At 54.4% G+C, this 16,555-nt stretch overlaps 1 protein-coding gene across 2 annotated transcripts; it reads left to right on the top strand.

Annotated features, from left to right (window-relative positions):
• The first annotated feature begins 393 nt into the window (after positions 1 to 393).
• Positions 394 to 14,794, top strand: SNRNP70 (small nuclear ribonucleoprotein U1 subunit 70). 2 transcript variants are annotated; one of them, XM_052655391.1, is made up of 10 exons: positions 394 to 579; positions 1,320 to 1,476; positions 3,006 to 3,068; positions 3,182 to 3,236; positions 7,073 to 7,137; positions 7,257 to 7,319; positions 7,960 to 8,041; positions 11,226 to 11,327; positions 13,811 to 13,898; positions 13,978 to 14,794. In XM_052655391.1, the coding sequence occupies exons 2-10, from the start codon at positions 1,330 to 1,332 to the stop codon at positions 14,630 to 14,632; spliced, it is 1,320 nt and encodes a 439-aa protein (XP_052511351.1). In that variant the 5' UTR covers positions 394 to 579; positions 1,320 to 1,329; the 3' UTR covers positions 14,633 to 14,794. The 2 variants fall into 2 exon arrangements, with proteins under 2 accessions (XP_052511351.1, XP_052511353.1); XM_052655393.1 differs by having other exon boundaries at positions 14,005 to 14,794.
• Positions 14,795 to 16,555: the final 1,761 nt, after the last annotated feature.

Below are 16,555 nucleotides of genomic sequence, written 5' to 3' on the forward strand. Positions count from 1 at the left end.
GTAAGCACATCCTCCACGTAGGGACTCTTTGCTAGGCGGCGGAAGGGTATAATACTGGTAACTGATCATACACGCATGCGCCCAAGATCCGGGAAGTGTGTTAGGGAAAGGGGTGGAGCATCCAGAAGAGTCTCGCGGACAGAGGCGGTTGGAGTCCAGAACGCGAGGTGGAAAGGGACCGCTTGGGGCTCAGCGCGCGTGCGTACTGTGACTTCCAGCCTGCCGCGGCAAAGGCGTCTAAGACGCCGGAAGGCGGGGGTAGTGGCTTCGCGCCTGCGCAGTGCCTGCGGCGGCACCAGGGTCCCTGTGACTGAGTTGTGATTGACTGGCGTAGCGCGTGCGCCTTGCGAACGGCGGAGGGATTTGAGGCTGTTCCCACCCCTTGCCCCTGTCGCGAGCCGAGGCCGCGCGGGCTCGTGAGCTGCGGCCTGGTGCGCGCGCTAGGCGGGCGACAGAGACTGAGGGACGCGGACGCCGCCGGAGTCGGAGCGAGAGCCGGAGTATCCGCTGCTGAAGGGCCGCCGGAGCCGCCGCGAGCCCCCGGACCGTCGCTAGGCCGAGGAGGGCGCCGCGCGGCGGGTGAGTGTGACTGAGTGGCTTTACCGGGTGCGGGGCCGCTACCCACAAGCCCTTGCGGTGGGCCCCGGTCCTTTCCCCGCGGCCGGGTCCCTTTCCCGCGCCACCGTCACAGCACCTTTTTTGCATCCCTTACCCAGAGTTCTCTGGTCACTTAAGCTCTCTTTCCATAGCCCCTGTCCTCCTCAGCACTTACCACAGGCCCTTGCGGTATGTTGCTTTTTTCTTGTCGCCTCCGCGGACCCTTACCCATAATTCATTTCGTTTGTGGGGTCCAGATCTATTACCCACAACCCCCTGGCTTGAGAGGCTTGCTACTTTTGACCCCGTTCCTTAATCGAAGACTTTCTGCGACCCTCGCCCCGTAACCTGTTATCCACGGTATGGGACCACCAGCCACCACTGCCCTGGACTCCCTTTCTCAGGATCCTTGATGTCCCCACAACCGCTCCCGGACCCTCAGCCCCGCGGTTCCTTGCCGAGGACTCTGAGACTTCATTACTCAGAAACCCTTGTTTAGTCTTTGTTTCCTTTACCGGCTTGGCCCGTCTTCACACAACCCTCCCACCAAAACCCTCTTTCATTCAGATTTACTCCTTTTCCTTGTGACTTAGGAGCGCGCTGTACAGAACCTGTTTTGATACTGAGATTTGTGCTTCTATTTCCTTCTTTTCCTGGGAGTCAAGGGGTTATAGGGGCTTCACCTCCCCCAGCCCACCCTAATATAAGGCTTCTGCTCTCAGACTTGGCAAGATGACCCAGTTCCTGCCGCCCAACCTTCTGGCCCTCTTTGCTCCCCGTGACCCCATCCCATACCTCCCACCCTTGGAGAAACTGCCACATGAAAAACACCACAATCAACCTTACTGTGGCATCGCGCCCTACATCCGAGAGTTTGAGGTGAGTTCAGTGAGCAGACTTGGACCTGGGTTGGGTTCTGGGGCGTCGTGGGGCTGGACTGGGGAGTTCAGTGTCTGGCCAGTTTTCTGGGCTGGGTGATTATTATTTCTTTATTTAGCTGTGCCCCGTTTTAGTCACGGCATGGGAACTGTTAGTTGTGGCATGTGGAATCTAGTTCCCTGACCAGAGATGGAAATGGAACCCAGGCCCCCTGCACTGGGAGTGAGCAGTCTTAGCTCCTGGACCACGAGGAAAGTCCCAGTTTTCTTGTCTTGATCAGGGTTCATTATGTATCCCTTGTTGAGTTTTTGTGACAGTTCAGTAGTTTGTGACAGTAACTACCAGTTGAGGATTCAGACTGTTGAGTTAAGTAGTCCTTGGCACATTTATCGGCTGTGTAACCTTGGACAAGCAGCAGATTCTTTTAGTCCTGTGGTCACTTTATGTATAGCAAGGGAATGTTTATATCTTTGTGATAATTGACAGAATTAATTGAAAATTTTGTTACAGGGCTTGGCACCAAGCAGTCGGGAATGGTCAATATTTCTTATTTTATTTACCATTTTTGTCATTAAAGGGTTAACACCAGGTGATGTGCTGTTAAGATGGTGGTCTTGAGGATTTCAGCTTTGTACCCTCAGGGCAAACATCGATAAATGACTTAGGCTCATGGACCTCAGTTTTTTCATTTGTGAAATTGGAATAACAACAGTCCACCTCTTAAGGTGGTCAAAGAACATCTGAGTATGTTGGCACACGGCCAGAAGTCAGAAGAATAACCATCTGGCATGAGAGGGAAAGGGGAGGAGGAGGAACTTGTGGAGCAGAAGTTAATAGTGAGATGACAGAAGAGTGGTTCTTTGGTGAGACTTGCCGCCCTCAGTGAACCGGTACTTGGAAAATGTTATTAGCCAATTAAACTAATTTAATAACTCTCGGTGTGTGACAGGCGAGGGTCATGTGCCAGGTGTTTGATGGGAGCTTGCTGAGGCCTTTAAGGACTGCTCTGGCCCTCAGAGGGTGTCCAGTTGCTTACCCCGAGCTCTGCACTGCCAGCTCCTTTTGCTTCAGGCCTGGTCCTGATTCCTGTCTGTAATAGAGGACCAGTATTGTGATACTCACAGTGTGATATGATAGAGGAGTGCAGATCAATGCTTTTGATAAATACAAGAGGATTGTTTTCTCTCTTCTAGTATTTTTAGAGAATACAGAGTTAAAATCACATTTCTAAGTTCAGTGAACATAAAGCTACTCTGTTAGATTGCTGTAGACGTTTCTGCATATTTTGTCTCAGTTTCTCTACTTCTCTTGTCACAGACCAGTAACTGTTCTCAGATTGCATTCGTCTACGGACCACGCTTTGATCTGCACTGTTCCCCCGCCTCCACTGGCCTGGGAACTGTCCATGTTTGTGTGGGCATGTGTGTAAACGTGCAGGAGAGTGTGGCCAAGATGTTTGTTATTTCTTGATTGGCTGTTCCTGGCTGTTTTCCCCTTCCTCCCACCGCTGTCACTCTCCTTATTCCCAGGACCCTCGAGATGCCCCTCCTCCAACTCGAGCAGAAACCCGGGAGGAACGCATGGAGAGGAAGGTATGTAACGTTTGCCTTCTGCCTCACTTTTTTTTTTTTTTTGCATCTTCAGGATGTTCCCTGATATCAGGGCCCTCCTATCTGTATTCAGTTGTCTACCTTTCTCCTGACAGAGACGGGAAAAGATTGAGCGGCGACAGCAGGAAGTCGAGACAGAGCTAAAAATGTGTAAGTCTCTCCTCTTTTCATCTCTTATTCAAGCATGCTTGTGTTTCTCTTCCCCAGGTCCACCCCAGGACTCTTATTTCAGAATGTAGGTTGTTGTCAGTTCACTTTATTAGCCCCCACTATTTGCCAAAGCCTATATTTGGTTTAGGCTTTTAAGCAGGAGCTCATGGAATAAGGCAGACAGGAAGGGAACCTGGTACTCTGGGCTGCCTCCTGCAGGTGTCTGCCCTTGGAGAGGTGGCCCCTGCCCAGCTGGGTCTCCCAGGCCAAGGCAGTGAGGTCCAGGCTCATGAGGCAGTTCTGGTTCCACCTCAGCTCCCTGGCCTTTGGGCTGGAAGTGCTTCATCCCTTCCAGGTACAGGAGGAGTCGGAGTTTGGGGGAGGGACATTGTAGTCATTAACCAGACTTTACAAAAGAGTCCCATATCAACCACAGGGGGCCTTTTCTTATTAGAGCAAGGACTGTGTAGTCAAAAGACGGGTTTTCCTCCCATGCTCGTGAGGCTCCAGTGAATCACGTCACTCTGAATCACATTTCCTGGAGAAGTCCATTGCTTATGGAGCTCATCAGACAGACACCTGATAACCGAATACCTGGGTGTCTCAATTCAGCGCTCTGAGCTCTGGCTTTCACTGCATTCCTGTCGTCTTGGATGCCTCAGAGGCATCTTGCACCACAATCAGGATTTCCTCTCCTCACCAGCCTGGTCTTCTTTCGATGTTTGCTTCACTGGAACATGGTCATCCAGCTTTGCGAGTCATGGCCAATCGTTTCCACTCAGTTTGCTTTTAACACCTTTTCTTGCTGTCTCCCCCGATTGTCTCCAAGACCTACCCGTGCTACTCTCTGAATGCCACAGATCTGAGCATCCTCTCTGTGTCCACCACCCCTGAAGGCCCCTCCAGCCTGGACACGCAGTCTAATGAATTTACCTACATCTCTGTCCTCCGCAAGTCCTCTAGGGCTTTTTGAAGTACAGCTCTTGATTATACCTTTCTCTGCTAATAGCTTTTTTTTTTTTCCCCTTTGAGCTGTACCATGTTGCCCTCAGAATCTTTGCTCCCCAAACAGGGATTGAATTCGGGCCCTCTGCAGTGAAAGTGCAGTCCTAACCACTGGGTCGCCAGGAAACTCCTATACAGCTTCCTTTGGCTTTCAACCTAAAGACCGAAGTCCCTTCCCTGCCCGCTGAGGGTGCATTCTGCCCATGCTCCCTCTCCTCTTGCTCCAGCCTGCGCTGGCGTCTTTTCTTGCCTCTTCTTTCCCAGATGGTCTCCTGTTGCTGGGGCTCTGCCCAGGCCGTCCGCCAGTCTCACATGGTACCTTGTTGTGTATGCAACTGCCCTTTATGTGTCTGGCAGCGTCACTCCTCAGGGAAGCCTTTCATGGCTTCCTTGCTTGGGTAGAGTCCCCTTGCACACCGAAAGCCCTGAGTCCTGCTGCACCTTGGTCATTTCAGTCTGCGGGAGGAATTCGCTGATGAACATGTTACATTGGTTCACAGTGCAGGAAGCAGGGTTCTGGTGGAATTTGCTCACCATTGTGGCCCCCGCTCCTGTAGGACCTGGCACACAACAGCTGTTGACAGCAGTTGACTTGGGGATCCTCTCAGCTCTGTTGCTGGGGCACAGGCCTTGGAGTCTGACCCACGTGAGTTTAAAAAAAAAAAAAAAGAATTCTGGCATGTTAAACGATACTGAGGATAGTTGAATTTAGGATATGGGAGACTGTATACGACAAACTTGTGATCCAGTTTCCTTAAATGAATGTGAAAGCTGGGGAAGCAGGTGGGAAGGGAGTGGACCAAAGGGGTTAAAGAGTCAAAGGGCACCTCAGCCAGATGGTCATTGTGGAGCTTGTTCGGGTCCTGATTTAAATGAGCCACCTGCAGAAAGCTTGTTTGGAAACAGTTGAGGACATTTGAACACTGCGTTTTGGTGAAAATAAAGAACTGATGTTAACTTTTTAAGGTGTGATACTAGTACCGTGGTTACTGGTTTCTAAAGTCTCTATTAGCTGCGGCAGAGGTGGTGTATATCTGGAGTTTGCCTTAGTATACTGCTCGGGATAGAGATGTAACCAGTGTTGCCATGTGGTAACCATGGAGGTTGGTTCTGAGGGGTTCATTATACTGTCCTCTCTTTCCTTAAGTGTTGAACTTCCCTGTGATAGAAAAGGAAACAAAAAGGATGGCTCAAGCACAGCACAAGCACAGCATGGCTCTGCCCTAGGAGCCTCCATCCCCCGGTGCGGAAACGGGCTGTGCCTTGCCACCATTAACAGCTACCGTTCAAGGGCACCTTGCTGAACACTTGATGTATTTCGTGTTTTTTTACTTACAGCTTCCAAGTGCAGTAGGGTTTGTTACTCCAGTTTTTAAGAGAAAATGAAGGTCTGTGGAGTCTGGGTCCGCTTAGCAGGAGTCAGAGTTCTGAGATACTTCCTCGTTTCTCATCCCCACAGTCTAGTCTTTTGAACCCCTGCTCTGGGCTGCTGCATAAATAACCTCTTTGCCCAAGGATTCCCTGAGGGCAGAGCTGCCAGCCGGGTGGAATGGCGTGAGGGTGTGCGCGTGCTGCCGGTGAACTGCTGATGAACCTCAGCTCGTTGCCACCGTCTTGGCTGAGATTCGTGGGCACTGCGCTAGCTTTTACCTTGGGTCACGCTCCTGGGCCTCTTGGTTAAGCAAAAACCATAGGGTCTCTTGTGGCAGAGTGGTTTCCCTGTGTCTGCCAGGAACCTTTGGCTGCTCATGCAGAAGCTCTGCTCTCTGCTGTTTGGGCTCCATCCGGTCCTGCAGGCAGTGATTGGGTGCCTTGTAATGCCACTGCGGTACCACCTACCCTCTGGTGGTGCTGAAGTTTGTCTCCTGTTAAATACACCTTCCTGTCAAATGGTATTTCAGTGAGGCCTTTCCTGACCTTCCCAGTAAAATGCTTCTCCCCATCTCTCTGTTATTACTGGATAGAACTGGATGATGGTTGGTCTTAGGTGGTTTACCGGCAGCCTCCCTGCAGTAATAGATGAGCTCCAGGAAGGCAGGGGTCTTTTTTCCTTCTTTTTCACTGTTGTTACTCCAGCACCTATGGGAGTTTCAGGCAGATAGTGCTTAACAGATACCTTTTGGGTGAATGGATGCAGATTGAGACATGTGGGCACAGACGGTTACAACCCAGAAGGACGGGCTTCGGGTGAGGAAGTGAGGGGCAGGCACAGGGATGAACGTGACCTGTCTGAATCACCTGTGGAATTAGTTCTGTAAGAGTCTGGCTTTGTCTGTGGAGCTGGTTGGTCCTCAGTGGTCTGGCAGTAGTAAGGCTGGGAGTTAATCCCATCCACCCAATGTGGCCAGCTGTGGGTTCCTCCCTGAGGCCACAGGGCACAGGGAAGAAATCGAGTTGCCATCTAAGGGTTGCTTGATCTCAGGTTTTCCTATGGGCTGCAGTTGCAGGCCTTACCAATGGGTGGCACTGTGGCACTGCAGGTGGCAGAGGAAGCAGTGCCTGGCAGGATCAAGTTGCTTCTCCAGAGATGCCCTTTTGGGCTTAGCTACTCCCACCTGGGAGGGACTTGGGACTCAGGATATGTAGGCCTGAAAAGGGGGGGCAGTAGGCTGGCTGCCATCCTGTCAGCTTGAAGTCAGTCTCATCCCTTCCTTTAATCAACCTAAATCAGCCACTCAGATGAGGTCTGCTGTGCTTCAGGGCAGTCGGGGCTCAGAGAGGGGCCGGCCCATGGTAGCCGACCGGAAGTTCTGGGCCTATGTCCATCAGTCTCTTTCTTGCTCTGTGATGCTGTTGATGACTACTTACAGAATTTTTTTTATCCTGCACAGGGGACCCTCACAATGATCCCAATGCTCAGGGTGATGCCTTCAAGACTCTCTTCGTGGCTAGAGTGGTGAGTCCCCAGCTCCCAACCCCTGGCGCCCTAGGCTATGGAGAGCGTGGCTGTGGACAGTAGACTCGGTCCATGGGGTGTTTGAGGGCTTCTCTCACTTCCTTTCTGTCTCCCTGTAGAACTATGACACGACAGAGTCCAAGCTCCGGAGAGAGTTTGAGGTGTATGGACCCATCAAAAGGGTGAGTGGACCAGAGCAGGGGTGCTTGAGTTGAAGGTGTGCGGAGGGAGGGAGGAGGCACCGCGCCATTTTGGGCTTCAGACGCCACGGCCTGGGTTTCTGTCCTGCCCACACATCCATGCCGGAGTCTCGGGATAGCGGAAGGAAGGCAAAGAGGTCATGATTACTTGCTGCTGATTTAGAGCACAAGTCAGCAAACTGCAGACTTAGTGAGTGAAGTTCGTTGGTAATCTAGCCAGGCCCACTTCACTGTCTGCAGCTGCTGTTGCTGCAGGGCAGTTAGGCAGGTGCGACAGGGACTGAGTGGCCCTGAAGCTGGAAATGCCTGCTCTCTGGCTCTGTGTAGAAAGTGTATGTTGACTCTTGTTCTAGAGCACGGCTGCATGTATAACGGACATTTCTTCATTTGGTTCAGAAGTTCCTCAGCTGCTCTGGGCTCTAGCAAGGGCTTGAGGTCGTTGTGCACATCAGTTGTTAAGCCCAAGGCCGTTAGAGCATCAGCCACTCTGGGTCCTTGAAGGGGCCGGGGGAGGGTCAGAAGCATCTGTTGCTGGCATCATCCAGCCCAGAGCTGTGTGATTGATACAGTGAGTTGTCGCCTTGTCAGAATTGACCTCTGCCTCCTGCCACCCACCCTCCAGATACACATGGTCTACAGTAAGCGGTCGGGAAAGCCCCGGGGCTATGCCTTCATCGAGTACGAACACGAGCGGGACATGCACTGTGAGTGGCCCCCCCGCACTCTGCCCTCTGGCCCTCTCTCTTCTCTACTGCCCCAGCCCCTTCCCGTCGTCTGTCCCCTACCCCCCGTCCCCGCCAGACCTGACATTAGCGATGTCTCTTCTCCTCCTCCCTCTGTTTCTGATATATCTTTTTTTTTGTTTTTTATATACGTGTTTTTTAAAAAACAAAAACCAAAACCCCCCACAACGTGTGTGTGTGTGTGTGTGTGAACCTGGGGAGGTAAGTGTCACACGTTGAACCTCAGGGGCAAGGAGGGAACCCGGTGGGGGCTAGGGCTAGTTGGAGGTGGGGGGAGGGGTCGGATTTTTGGGGAGCCTCTCCCCATTTCCCCCAGCAGATTTGGGGGCGGCCAGGTTGCAGTGAGGACTGGCCTTTGAACCTGCCCTCTCCTCCCCCCAGCTGAGCTGGGGCTGGGCCACCCGACCCTCCACCTCCCCACCCCTGGCCCTCACCCTGTTCCTCGGCGGGCAGTGGGCTGGTCTGCGTGTTCAGCGCCTGCCCCCACACCTCCAAAGCCCCCGTTGAGGCCGCGGCGGCGTCCACATGGGCAGGGCTGGGCGGGCGGGGGTGGGCAGGGCTGCGGCGTGTCCAGGGGCCGCCGTATTAATTGACTGTTCTTATTGTCACTGCAGCCACCACGCAGCTGGCTTGCAGCTGATGCTTACGCTCCCCTTACAACACCTCAGTGTATGGTTGGTATAAGGGTTTGTATCATGGGTAAGATCACTCAGCACCGCACACCAGCCCAGCTTAGCCAGGCAGCTCAGGAGCAGCGAGGCCTCCCTCCTCCCACCCCCAGCCACCCCTCCGCCTCCCTGCACCCAGAGCCCTTTCCTTATTTGGGTGCCCTCTGTCCCTTCTGGCCCCATCCAGGTGCTCTCCGACAATCTTGCTGATCCCGGGAGGGGAGAGATGCTCCCCAATGGGAAAGGCAGCCGGCCACTCCAGTTGGCCTTGGTTTAACCCCCAGCATTCCTGGCTTCCCGACGGCCGCGGCACGGCGGTGGGAACGCAGCAGGGCCAGGGCTCCTTGTGGAACCCTTCAGCCCTCCCTCCTCTCCCGGCCCCTGCCCCTGCCCCTTCTGCGGGCCCTCACTGTGGTGGCCCTGGAGAGTCTTTTTGGTTGGCTAGACTCGGGGTGCTCTGCTCACGTCTTGTCTGCCTTGTCACAGTGGAGCCTCCCGAGAGGCTGTGGAGCCCAGCTGCTCTCCAGAGTGCATGGACTTGGGGATTGCTGTGGGAGGGGTCGAGCGACAGGCTGTGAACAGCTGAAGGTGCTGGAGCTTTTACTGAAAACCCTTCCACTGGCTGGAGACCTAAGAGAGGGAGAGCGAGCGAAGCCTAGAGATACACACGTCACATTTTTCTCTGCTGTTCTTCCCGGGTTGGGCCTCTTCTGGGGTTTGGGACATGACCAGAGCAGGGGTCCTTTGCTTGACTGTGTCCCCAGTCCTGAAATCCCGCCCCCACTACGCTCCTCTGGGTTCAGGGGCCCAGCGGCCCCTTCCCCTTGGATCATGGGCAGTACTCCCATCTCCTGGACCCCCGAAGCTGTCCCCTTGTGTGCCAGCCTTTGGGCTGAAGCAGATGGTGGGAGGGAGTGAGAAGTTCAAGGTGGAAAAGTCATTCCATGTGCTGAGAGGGGGTGGGGCCTGTGCCTAGCTGAGTGTGGATTTTATGGGGAAAAGCTGAAGGTGGACAGGTTTGCTAAGGCCTCCCTAGCCGCTTTGTAGAATTCAAACAAGATAGTCCTTTCAAGTTCCCAAGCTCTATGTTAACCCTGTCTCCCCCCTCTTCAAGGCCTCCATGAGGTTTCTTTGGGGTCCACCACTTCCTCTGCCTGCCTCCAGGCGGTACAGGAGATGTGGTTCCTCGCCCCTCCGGGGGCTCCCTAGAACCCCCTGGCTCACTCCCCCGTAGCTTTAGCTGACCCCATGGTGGTGGGTGTGGGGTCTGTGCGCGTGCTCAGGTAAGCTTGGGGGCTCCAGGTAAGCGGTCCCGTGTCCCCCCCCGGGAAGCCCGCCTCCTCGCCAGGCCCCCAGGAGTTGCCGAGCCCCCCCCATCCCGCTCGGTTTGGACACCCGCAAGGCTGGCATCGGTAAATGGCACCTTTTTCTCTTCCTCTGGTTGTTATTTGGGGGGGGAGCGGGCTGGGGCGGGGCCGGGTGTTGTGGCTGGTTGAGGATGACCCCCTCCGCCAGGGCTGGGGGTTGGGAAACAGGGACGTTTTTGGCCTCCCGAGAGCCCTGTGTGAGGCAGCCCCGGGCTTGGGCCTGTCCTTGGCTGGGTCCTGCCCACGCGCGGGACGCGCTCCTCTCCGCCTCTCCCCCCTTACTCCGCACCCTTCCTGAGGCTCAGGTCGGGCTCGGCCTTTCCCGGCGCGTGTTGCACTGGGGTGTGGAGGGAGAGCTGGGCTGGGGGCTGGGTGGGTATAGTCTCGGCAGGTAAGGCAGGGATTTTCAGTAGCACCGCACGACTCCCATGCCTCCCTCCACTTCCCTCTGCCCCACCTGCTGTAGGGGGCCCCCATAACCCACCCTCTACTCCCTGCCATCTCCTAAAGATTTCTTCTGCCCCCTTCTGGTTCATTTTCTGTTCTGATGTCTGTTTCCCCCATGCTCACCCTCCCCCAACAAAAAGCACAGTAAAAGGAAACCGGTGTGGACTGGGGTGCGGAGCGGCCAGCCGGGCCTCTGCTCCCAGCATGACGTTTTAGGGTGCATGCCTGGGGTTGTGGAGGAGCCCTCCCCCACTGCAGAGTCCAGCCTTAAGTTAACCTCCAGTTTCTTTGCAGCGACTTTGGCCGCCTTGGTGGGGGGGGGGGCTGCTCTGTCAAAGGGGAGTAGGCCTGGCCTGGGAGCCCAGGGCAGTGGTTAGGGTTAGCATAGTGGTTGGGAGTGGGCTGGCCCCCCCAAGAGTGTTTGGGGGTGATGAGGCAGGTGGTGAGATGGAGCAGGCCCCTCCCGGGTTGGGAGAAGGTTGTCTGGCTGTCAGTTGCCTGGCTGTCTGGTGGGCCTGTGTGTGTGCGTGCGTGTGTGCGCCGAAGTGTGCTGACGGGGACATGGCGGGTGTGGCGGGTCGGGATGCCACAGAGTGGGGCCGTTGCCTGACTAGAGGATCCTCTGGGGACTCCTCCCCCTCCCCTTCCCCGCATCTGTTGCAGCCGCTTACAAGCATGCAGACGGCAAGAAGATTGACGGCAGGAGAGTGCTCGTGGACGTGGAGAGGGGCCGCACCGTGAAGGGCTGGAGGCCCCGGCGGCTAGGTGAGCATGCCCTGCTCTGGCTGGGCTCGGGGTCCTGCTGGCTCCCTCTCCCTTCTCTCCCCACCCCCCCGCTGCTTTCTGTCTTCTCTTCCCCATGCAGCTGCTCACATTCCTCCCTCTCTCCAGCTCAGCCTCTCGGTCTCCAGCATTCTCTTGGTCTGTTTTTGTTTTTTATTCTGGGTTACCAATTAGGAGCAAGAGTACTGACCTGGAGAAGCCAGTCTGGGATCAAATTCTGACTTGCGCATACCTGGCAGGTGGATTTCTCCCCTTTTCTGACTCATTTTCCTCATCCTAGAAAGTGGGAATAATCTCAAGAGCTCACTGAGTTCAGTGTCTCAGATACAAAGCCTGGCAAATGGTGTACAGTGGGGCTTGAAACGTCATTCTGGCATCCACTTAGACTTTGCTCCTGCTCATCCGGCCTGTTCGTTCATTGATTACTGAGTAAACACTGGTATGATCACCAGCCAGCTGCGTAGCAGGCTTCTAGTCAAGGGTGAGACATACATGGTTGGCCGCTGCCCTCAAAGCTTCAGTCCCTCTCACTGTCATCTCTTATTGTCAGGTTGGTAGCAAGTACCAGAAAACAGTATAAAGGGGTCTGTTGGTATAGAATCCCGGTGTCTTGGGGCCTTGTTGGTGTAGAAACCCCAGTGGCTTGGAGCCCAAAGACGGGGGAAGTCTGTGGGCCTTGAGGCCCTGGCGGCTGAGCCTGCAGCATCCAGAGCTGCCAGGCAGCTCTGTGCCTTCTGCCCTGTTGGCTTGCTGTCTGTGTGAGTTGGTCCCTTCTGCTCTCTCCCCACGGAGCCAGTGTGGTATTCCACAACGCAGTCTTGGATGAGTCTGCACTTCTGGGTGGGTGGATCTAAGTGGCTCAGCATTGGGCCTGGACCTGGGGCTGAGGTTGTGCCATCCAGACTTGGCTGTCGAGGACCAACTCCAGTGAGGGGGAGTGACCCAATTGTCAGAGAAAATTGTCTTCGCTAGGCAGACACCCTAGGCGGGTCCAGTACCCTCTGATCTTATTTCTGCCCCCAGCCTACTGTTCTTATGCTTGACTTGCCTTTACTGACTAAATCACACATGTATCTGCCGAGTGTCAACTCAATAGATAGGTTCTCATCTCCCTCTCTGGTTTCTTTGGGTTGGAGTGAGTCCTTCAGAGTCTGCTCTTGCCCATTGTAGAATCCTGGAATCTCAGAATCTTCTAGTTTGATTGGCATTCCAACTTTCTGATGGTGATAGCCAGTGCATTTTGACCCAGTGTACATGCGAAAAAATACATTTAACCCAAACAAGAGTTTGATGAAACAGTAATTTATCTTTTCTACGGGCAGTATATACTAGTGTTTTATATTCTGTTTCTTTCTTTTAAAGAAATGGTTGGTTGCATCCTGTCAGATTTAGTGATGTGACTCCACTGCTGGGTTGTGACCTGAACGTGGAAAGCACTGGTCTGTTTCTCCGCATCCTTGCTGGGTGGCTTGTCCTCTGTTTGGGTGTTTCATGTCCATGTCCAAGCTGCCTCTTTTCCCTTTTGACCCTCATTGCTGAAAGCTATTCCTTAGATGAAACAGCTTCACGAAGCTCCCTTCCAGGCAGTGGGGGCAGAAGACTGAGTAAGAGGGCAGCTTCTGGAGTTAGCAGGGAGTCACGTCTCTGCTCTGCCCTTTCTTGCCGAGTCACCCTGGGCAGGTGGCTTTTCAGCCTGCGTTTGTTTCCCACCTGAAGGAGGAGGGTAGCTGCTGCTGCTTCCGGTTGTCCTTGTTGCCATTTGCTCGTCCAGCTTTTTATTGTGGCTGCTGGTCCAGCGTCCTGATTGAAGGCTCAGTACAGGCTAGAGGGGGAGGCAGCTGTTAATCAGCTCTCTCTTGAACGTGCGTGTACACACACATACACGAAATTGGAAACTCCACCTGAGACACACACATGTGAAATCGGAAACTCCACTGAAGTTCTGAAGCCAGTGTGTGGTCTGTGAGTGGAGAAGGGCCTCAGCCAGTAGGTCAGGGCAGGCGGAGTGAGGAAGTGAGGTGTGGGTTAAGGTGCGGAGGGTAAGTGGGAGTTAAGTAGAAAGGAGGGTGAGACTCCAGGGGAACGGGTGAATGATCCCCAACACTGGGCAGGAAGGACATGGAGACCATGAAGAGGTTGGAAAATGCCTGGAACCTTTAGAGCCAGGGGCCCTTGGGCTGAAAGACAGGGAGGAGGCCGGCCTCTGACCTGGGCTTGGGCGGTGGGCAGCCACTGCGGGCTTTGAGGCGGGTCAGGCTTGAGTTAGAAGGATCGGGGCTGTGCCTCGGGCCGGGAATGACGGGGGGAGAGGGTCTGTCAGGGGCTGGGGCCTCCCCAGTGGGGGAGGTGAGCCCGGAGCCCTATGAGGGCGCGTCCAGCTGGCGCTGTACCCTTCTGATCTCCGCACTGCCCGCCGTCTCGGGGTCCCCGCCCGCTCTGACCCGCCTGTGTCTGCCCCTCCCCAGGAGGCGGCCTGGGCGGCACCCGGAGAGGCGGGGCGGACGTCAACATCCGGCACTCAGGCCGGGACGACACCTCCCGCTACGATGAGAGGTGAGGCCGGGCCGGGTGTCCTGGGAGCGGGGCGGTGAGTGGGGGAGCCCTGCCGCAAACCTCTGCCCATCTCATCCAGGCCCGGCCCCTCGCCGCTGCCCCACAGGGACCGGGACCGGGACCGCGAGCGGGAGCGCCGGGAGCGAAGCCGCGAGAGAGACAAGGAGCGGGAACGACGACGCTCCCGCTCTCGGGACCGGCGGCGGCGCTCTCGGAGTCGCGACAAGGAGGAGCGGCGGCGCTCCAGGGAGCGGAGCAAGGACAAGGACCGGGACCGCAAGCGGCGCAGCAGCCGGAGCCGGGAGCGGGCGCGGCGGGAGCGGGAGCGCAAGGAGGAGCTGCGCGGAGGCGGAGGCGGCGGCGGCGACATGGCTGAGCCCTCCGAGGCCGGCGACGCGCCCCCGGATGACGGGCCTCCCGGGGAGCTGGGTCCGGACGGCCCGGATGGCCCAGAGGAGAAGGGCCGGGATCGTGACCGGGACCGACGTCGAAGCCACCGCAGCGAGCGGGAGCGGCGCCGGGACCGCGATCGTGACCGGGACCGGGAGCACAAGCGGGGGGAGCGGGGCGGCGATCGGGGCAGGGATGAGGCCCGAGGTGGGGGTGGCGGCGGCCAGGACAACGGGCTCGAGGGTCTGGGCAACGACGGCCGAGACATGTACATGGAGTCCGAGGGAGGCGACGGGTATCTCGCTCCGGAGAACGGGTATTTGATGGAGGCTGCGCCGGAGTGAAGAGGCCGCTCACCGGCCGCTTGGACGTGTTCCTACTCTCCCTGCTGTCATCCTCTCCCCCACCTTCCTGGTCACCACCTAAATCTGCCAGCCAAGGGTAGGAGTCTCCTTATTTGTTTTGGTCTCTTGGATTTAAAAATAAAATTTCTTGTTGATAATGGGCGCTTGGTTTCTTCACTGCTCTTACTGTCTTCCCCAGGAGGGTGTCACCTTCTGACTTAGATGGCCCCACTCTGGTGCTCCAGGACTGGAGCTGTATGAACTAAAGGCTAGGGCTAGTCCCGGGACAGCCAAGCTGTTTAGAGTAAGGAAGTCCTCCTTAAGGGTCCTTGATGCCTTGCTTTTTTCGGCGCTTCCACACATTTCTTGTGGAGCTGTTCATAGCCCTATCTTAGTGCGGGGATGGGGCTCTGGGCCGTGTTTTCACGAAGCATGAGAGCGAGATAAACAGATAAAGACAAGAGACAGGCTTGTCTATAAGTGGTATTGGGACAACTGGACAGCAGCTACATGTAAAAGAAAAAAACATTCTCTTAATGCCATATACAAAAATAAGATGGATTAGGGCTTCCTTGGTAGTCCAGTGGTTAAGAATCTGCCTGCCAATGCAGGGGACATGGGTTTGACCCCTGGTGTGGGAATATCCCACATGCCAAGGAGCTGCTAAGCCCAGGTGCCACAATAAGAAACCACTGCAATGAGAAGGCTGCATGCTGCAACTAGAGAGGAACCCCGTTTGCCACAACTAAAGAAAGCCCACATGCAGCAAGAAAGACCCAGTGCAGCAAAAATAAAGATTTTAAAAAATGGATTGCTGACTTAAATATAAGACCAGGTATTATAAATAAAACTAGAGGAAAACACAAAACACACTGTGACATAAACCACAGCAATACTTTTTTGGAACCGACTCCGAGAGTAATGGAAATAGAAGTAAAAATAAATGAGACCTAGTTAAAAGCATTTGAACAGCAAAGGAATCAATAAAGTGAAAAGACAGCCTACAGAATGGGAGAAAATATTTTCAAATACTAACAGCTCATATTGCTTAATATATAAAATACAAACAACCCAGCCAAAAATGGGCAGAAGATCGAAACAGGCGTTTCTCCAAAGATGATGTACAGACGGCCAACAGGCATATGAGAAGATGTTCAGTATTGCTAATTATTAGGGAAATGCAAATTAAAACCACATGATCACCTCACAGCAGACAGAATGGCCATCACCCAAAGTCTACAAATAAGTGCTGGAGAGGGTGTGGATAAAGGGAACCCTCCCACACCACTGGTAGGAATGTAAATTGGTATAACCACTATGGAGAACAGTATGGCAGTTCCTTTAAAAACACTTTTAAAAATAACTCACCATCCCACTCCTGGGCATATATGTCCAGAAAAAATAACCTGAAAAGACATGCATCCCAATGTACGTAGGACTGTTTACGATAGCAAGGGGCGTTCCCTGGCAGTCCAGTGGTTAGGACGCCATACTTCCACTGCAGGAGGCGCAGGTCCAAAGAGACCTGCATGCCACGTGAGTGAAGTGAGAGTTATGTCCAGCTCTTTGTGACCCCAGGGTCGATACAGTCCAGGGAACTTTACTGGCCAGAATATTGGAGTGGGTTGCCATTCTCTTCTCCAGGGGATCTTCCCAATCCAGGGATCAAACTTGGGTCTCCTGCATTGCAGGTGGATTCTTTACCAGCTGAGCTACCAGGGAATCCCAAATGCCACATGGAGTAGCCAAAAAACAAAAAAGATAGTATAATAGCCAAGATATGGAAGCGACCTAAATGTCCATCGACAGAGGAATGGATGAGGAAGATGTGGCCTCTATATACCATGGAATATTACTCAACCATGAAAATAATGAAATGCCATTTGTAGCAACATGGATGGACCTAGAGATTATCACACTAAG

Source organism: Budorcas taxicolor, chromosome 18 (assembly GCF_023091745.1).
Source record: "Budorcas taxicolor isolate Tak-1 chromosome 18, Takin1.1, whole genome shotgun sequence".
Classification (NCBI taxonomy): Eukaryota; Metazoa; Chordata; class Mammalia; order Artiodactyla; family Bovidae; genus Budorcas; species Budorcas taxicolor.

Bases quoted from the DNA above. Each gene is read 5' to 3' on its own strand.
- SNRNP70 (XM_052655391.1), top strand. From the start codon at position 1,330: ATGACCCAGTTCCTGCCGCCCAACCTTCTGGCCCTCTTTGCTCCCCGT. The intron at 8,042-11,225 runs GTGAGTGGCCCC...CATCTGTTGCAG, and splicing joins ACACGAGCGGGACATGCACT to CCGCTTACAAGCATGCAGAC. The intron at 11,328-13,810 runs GTGAGCATGCCC...GCCCCTCCCCAG, and splicing joins CTGGAGGCCCCGGCGGCTAG to GAGGCGGCCTGGGCGGCACC.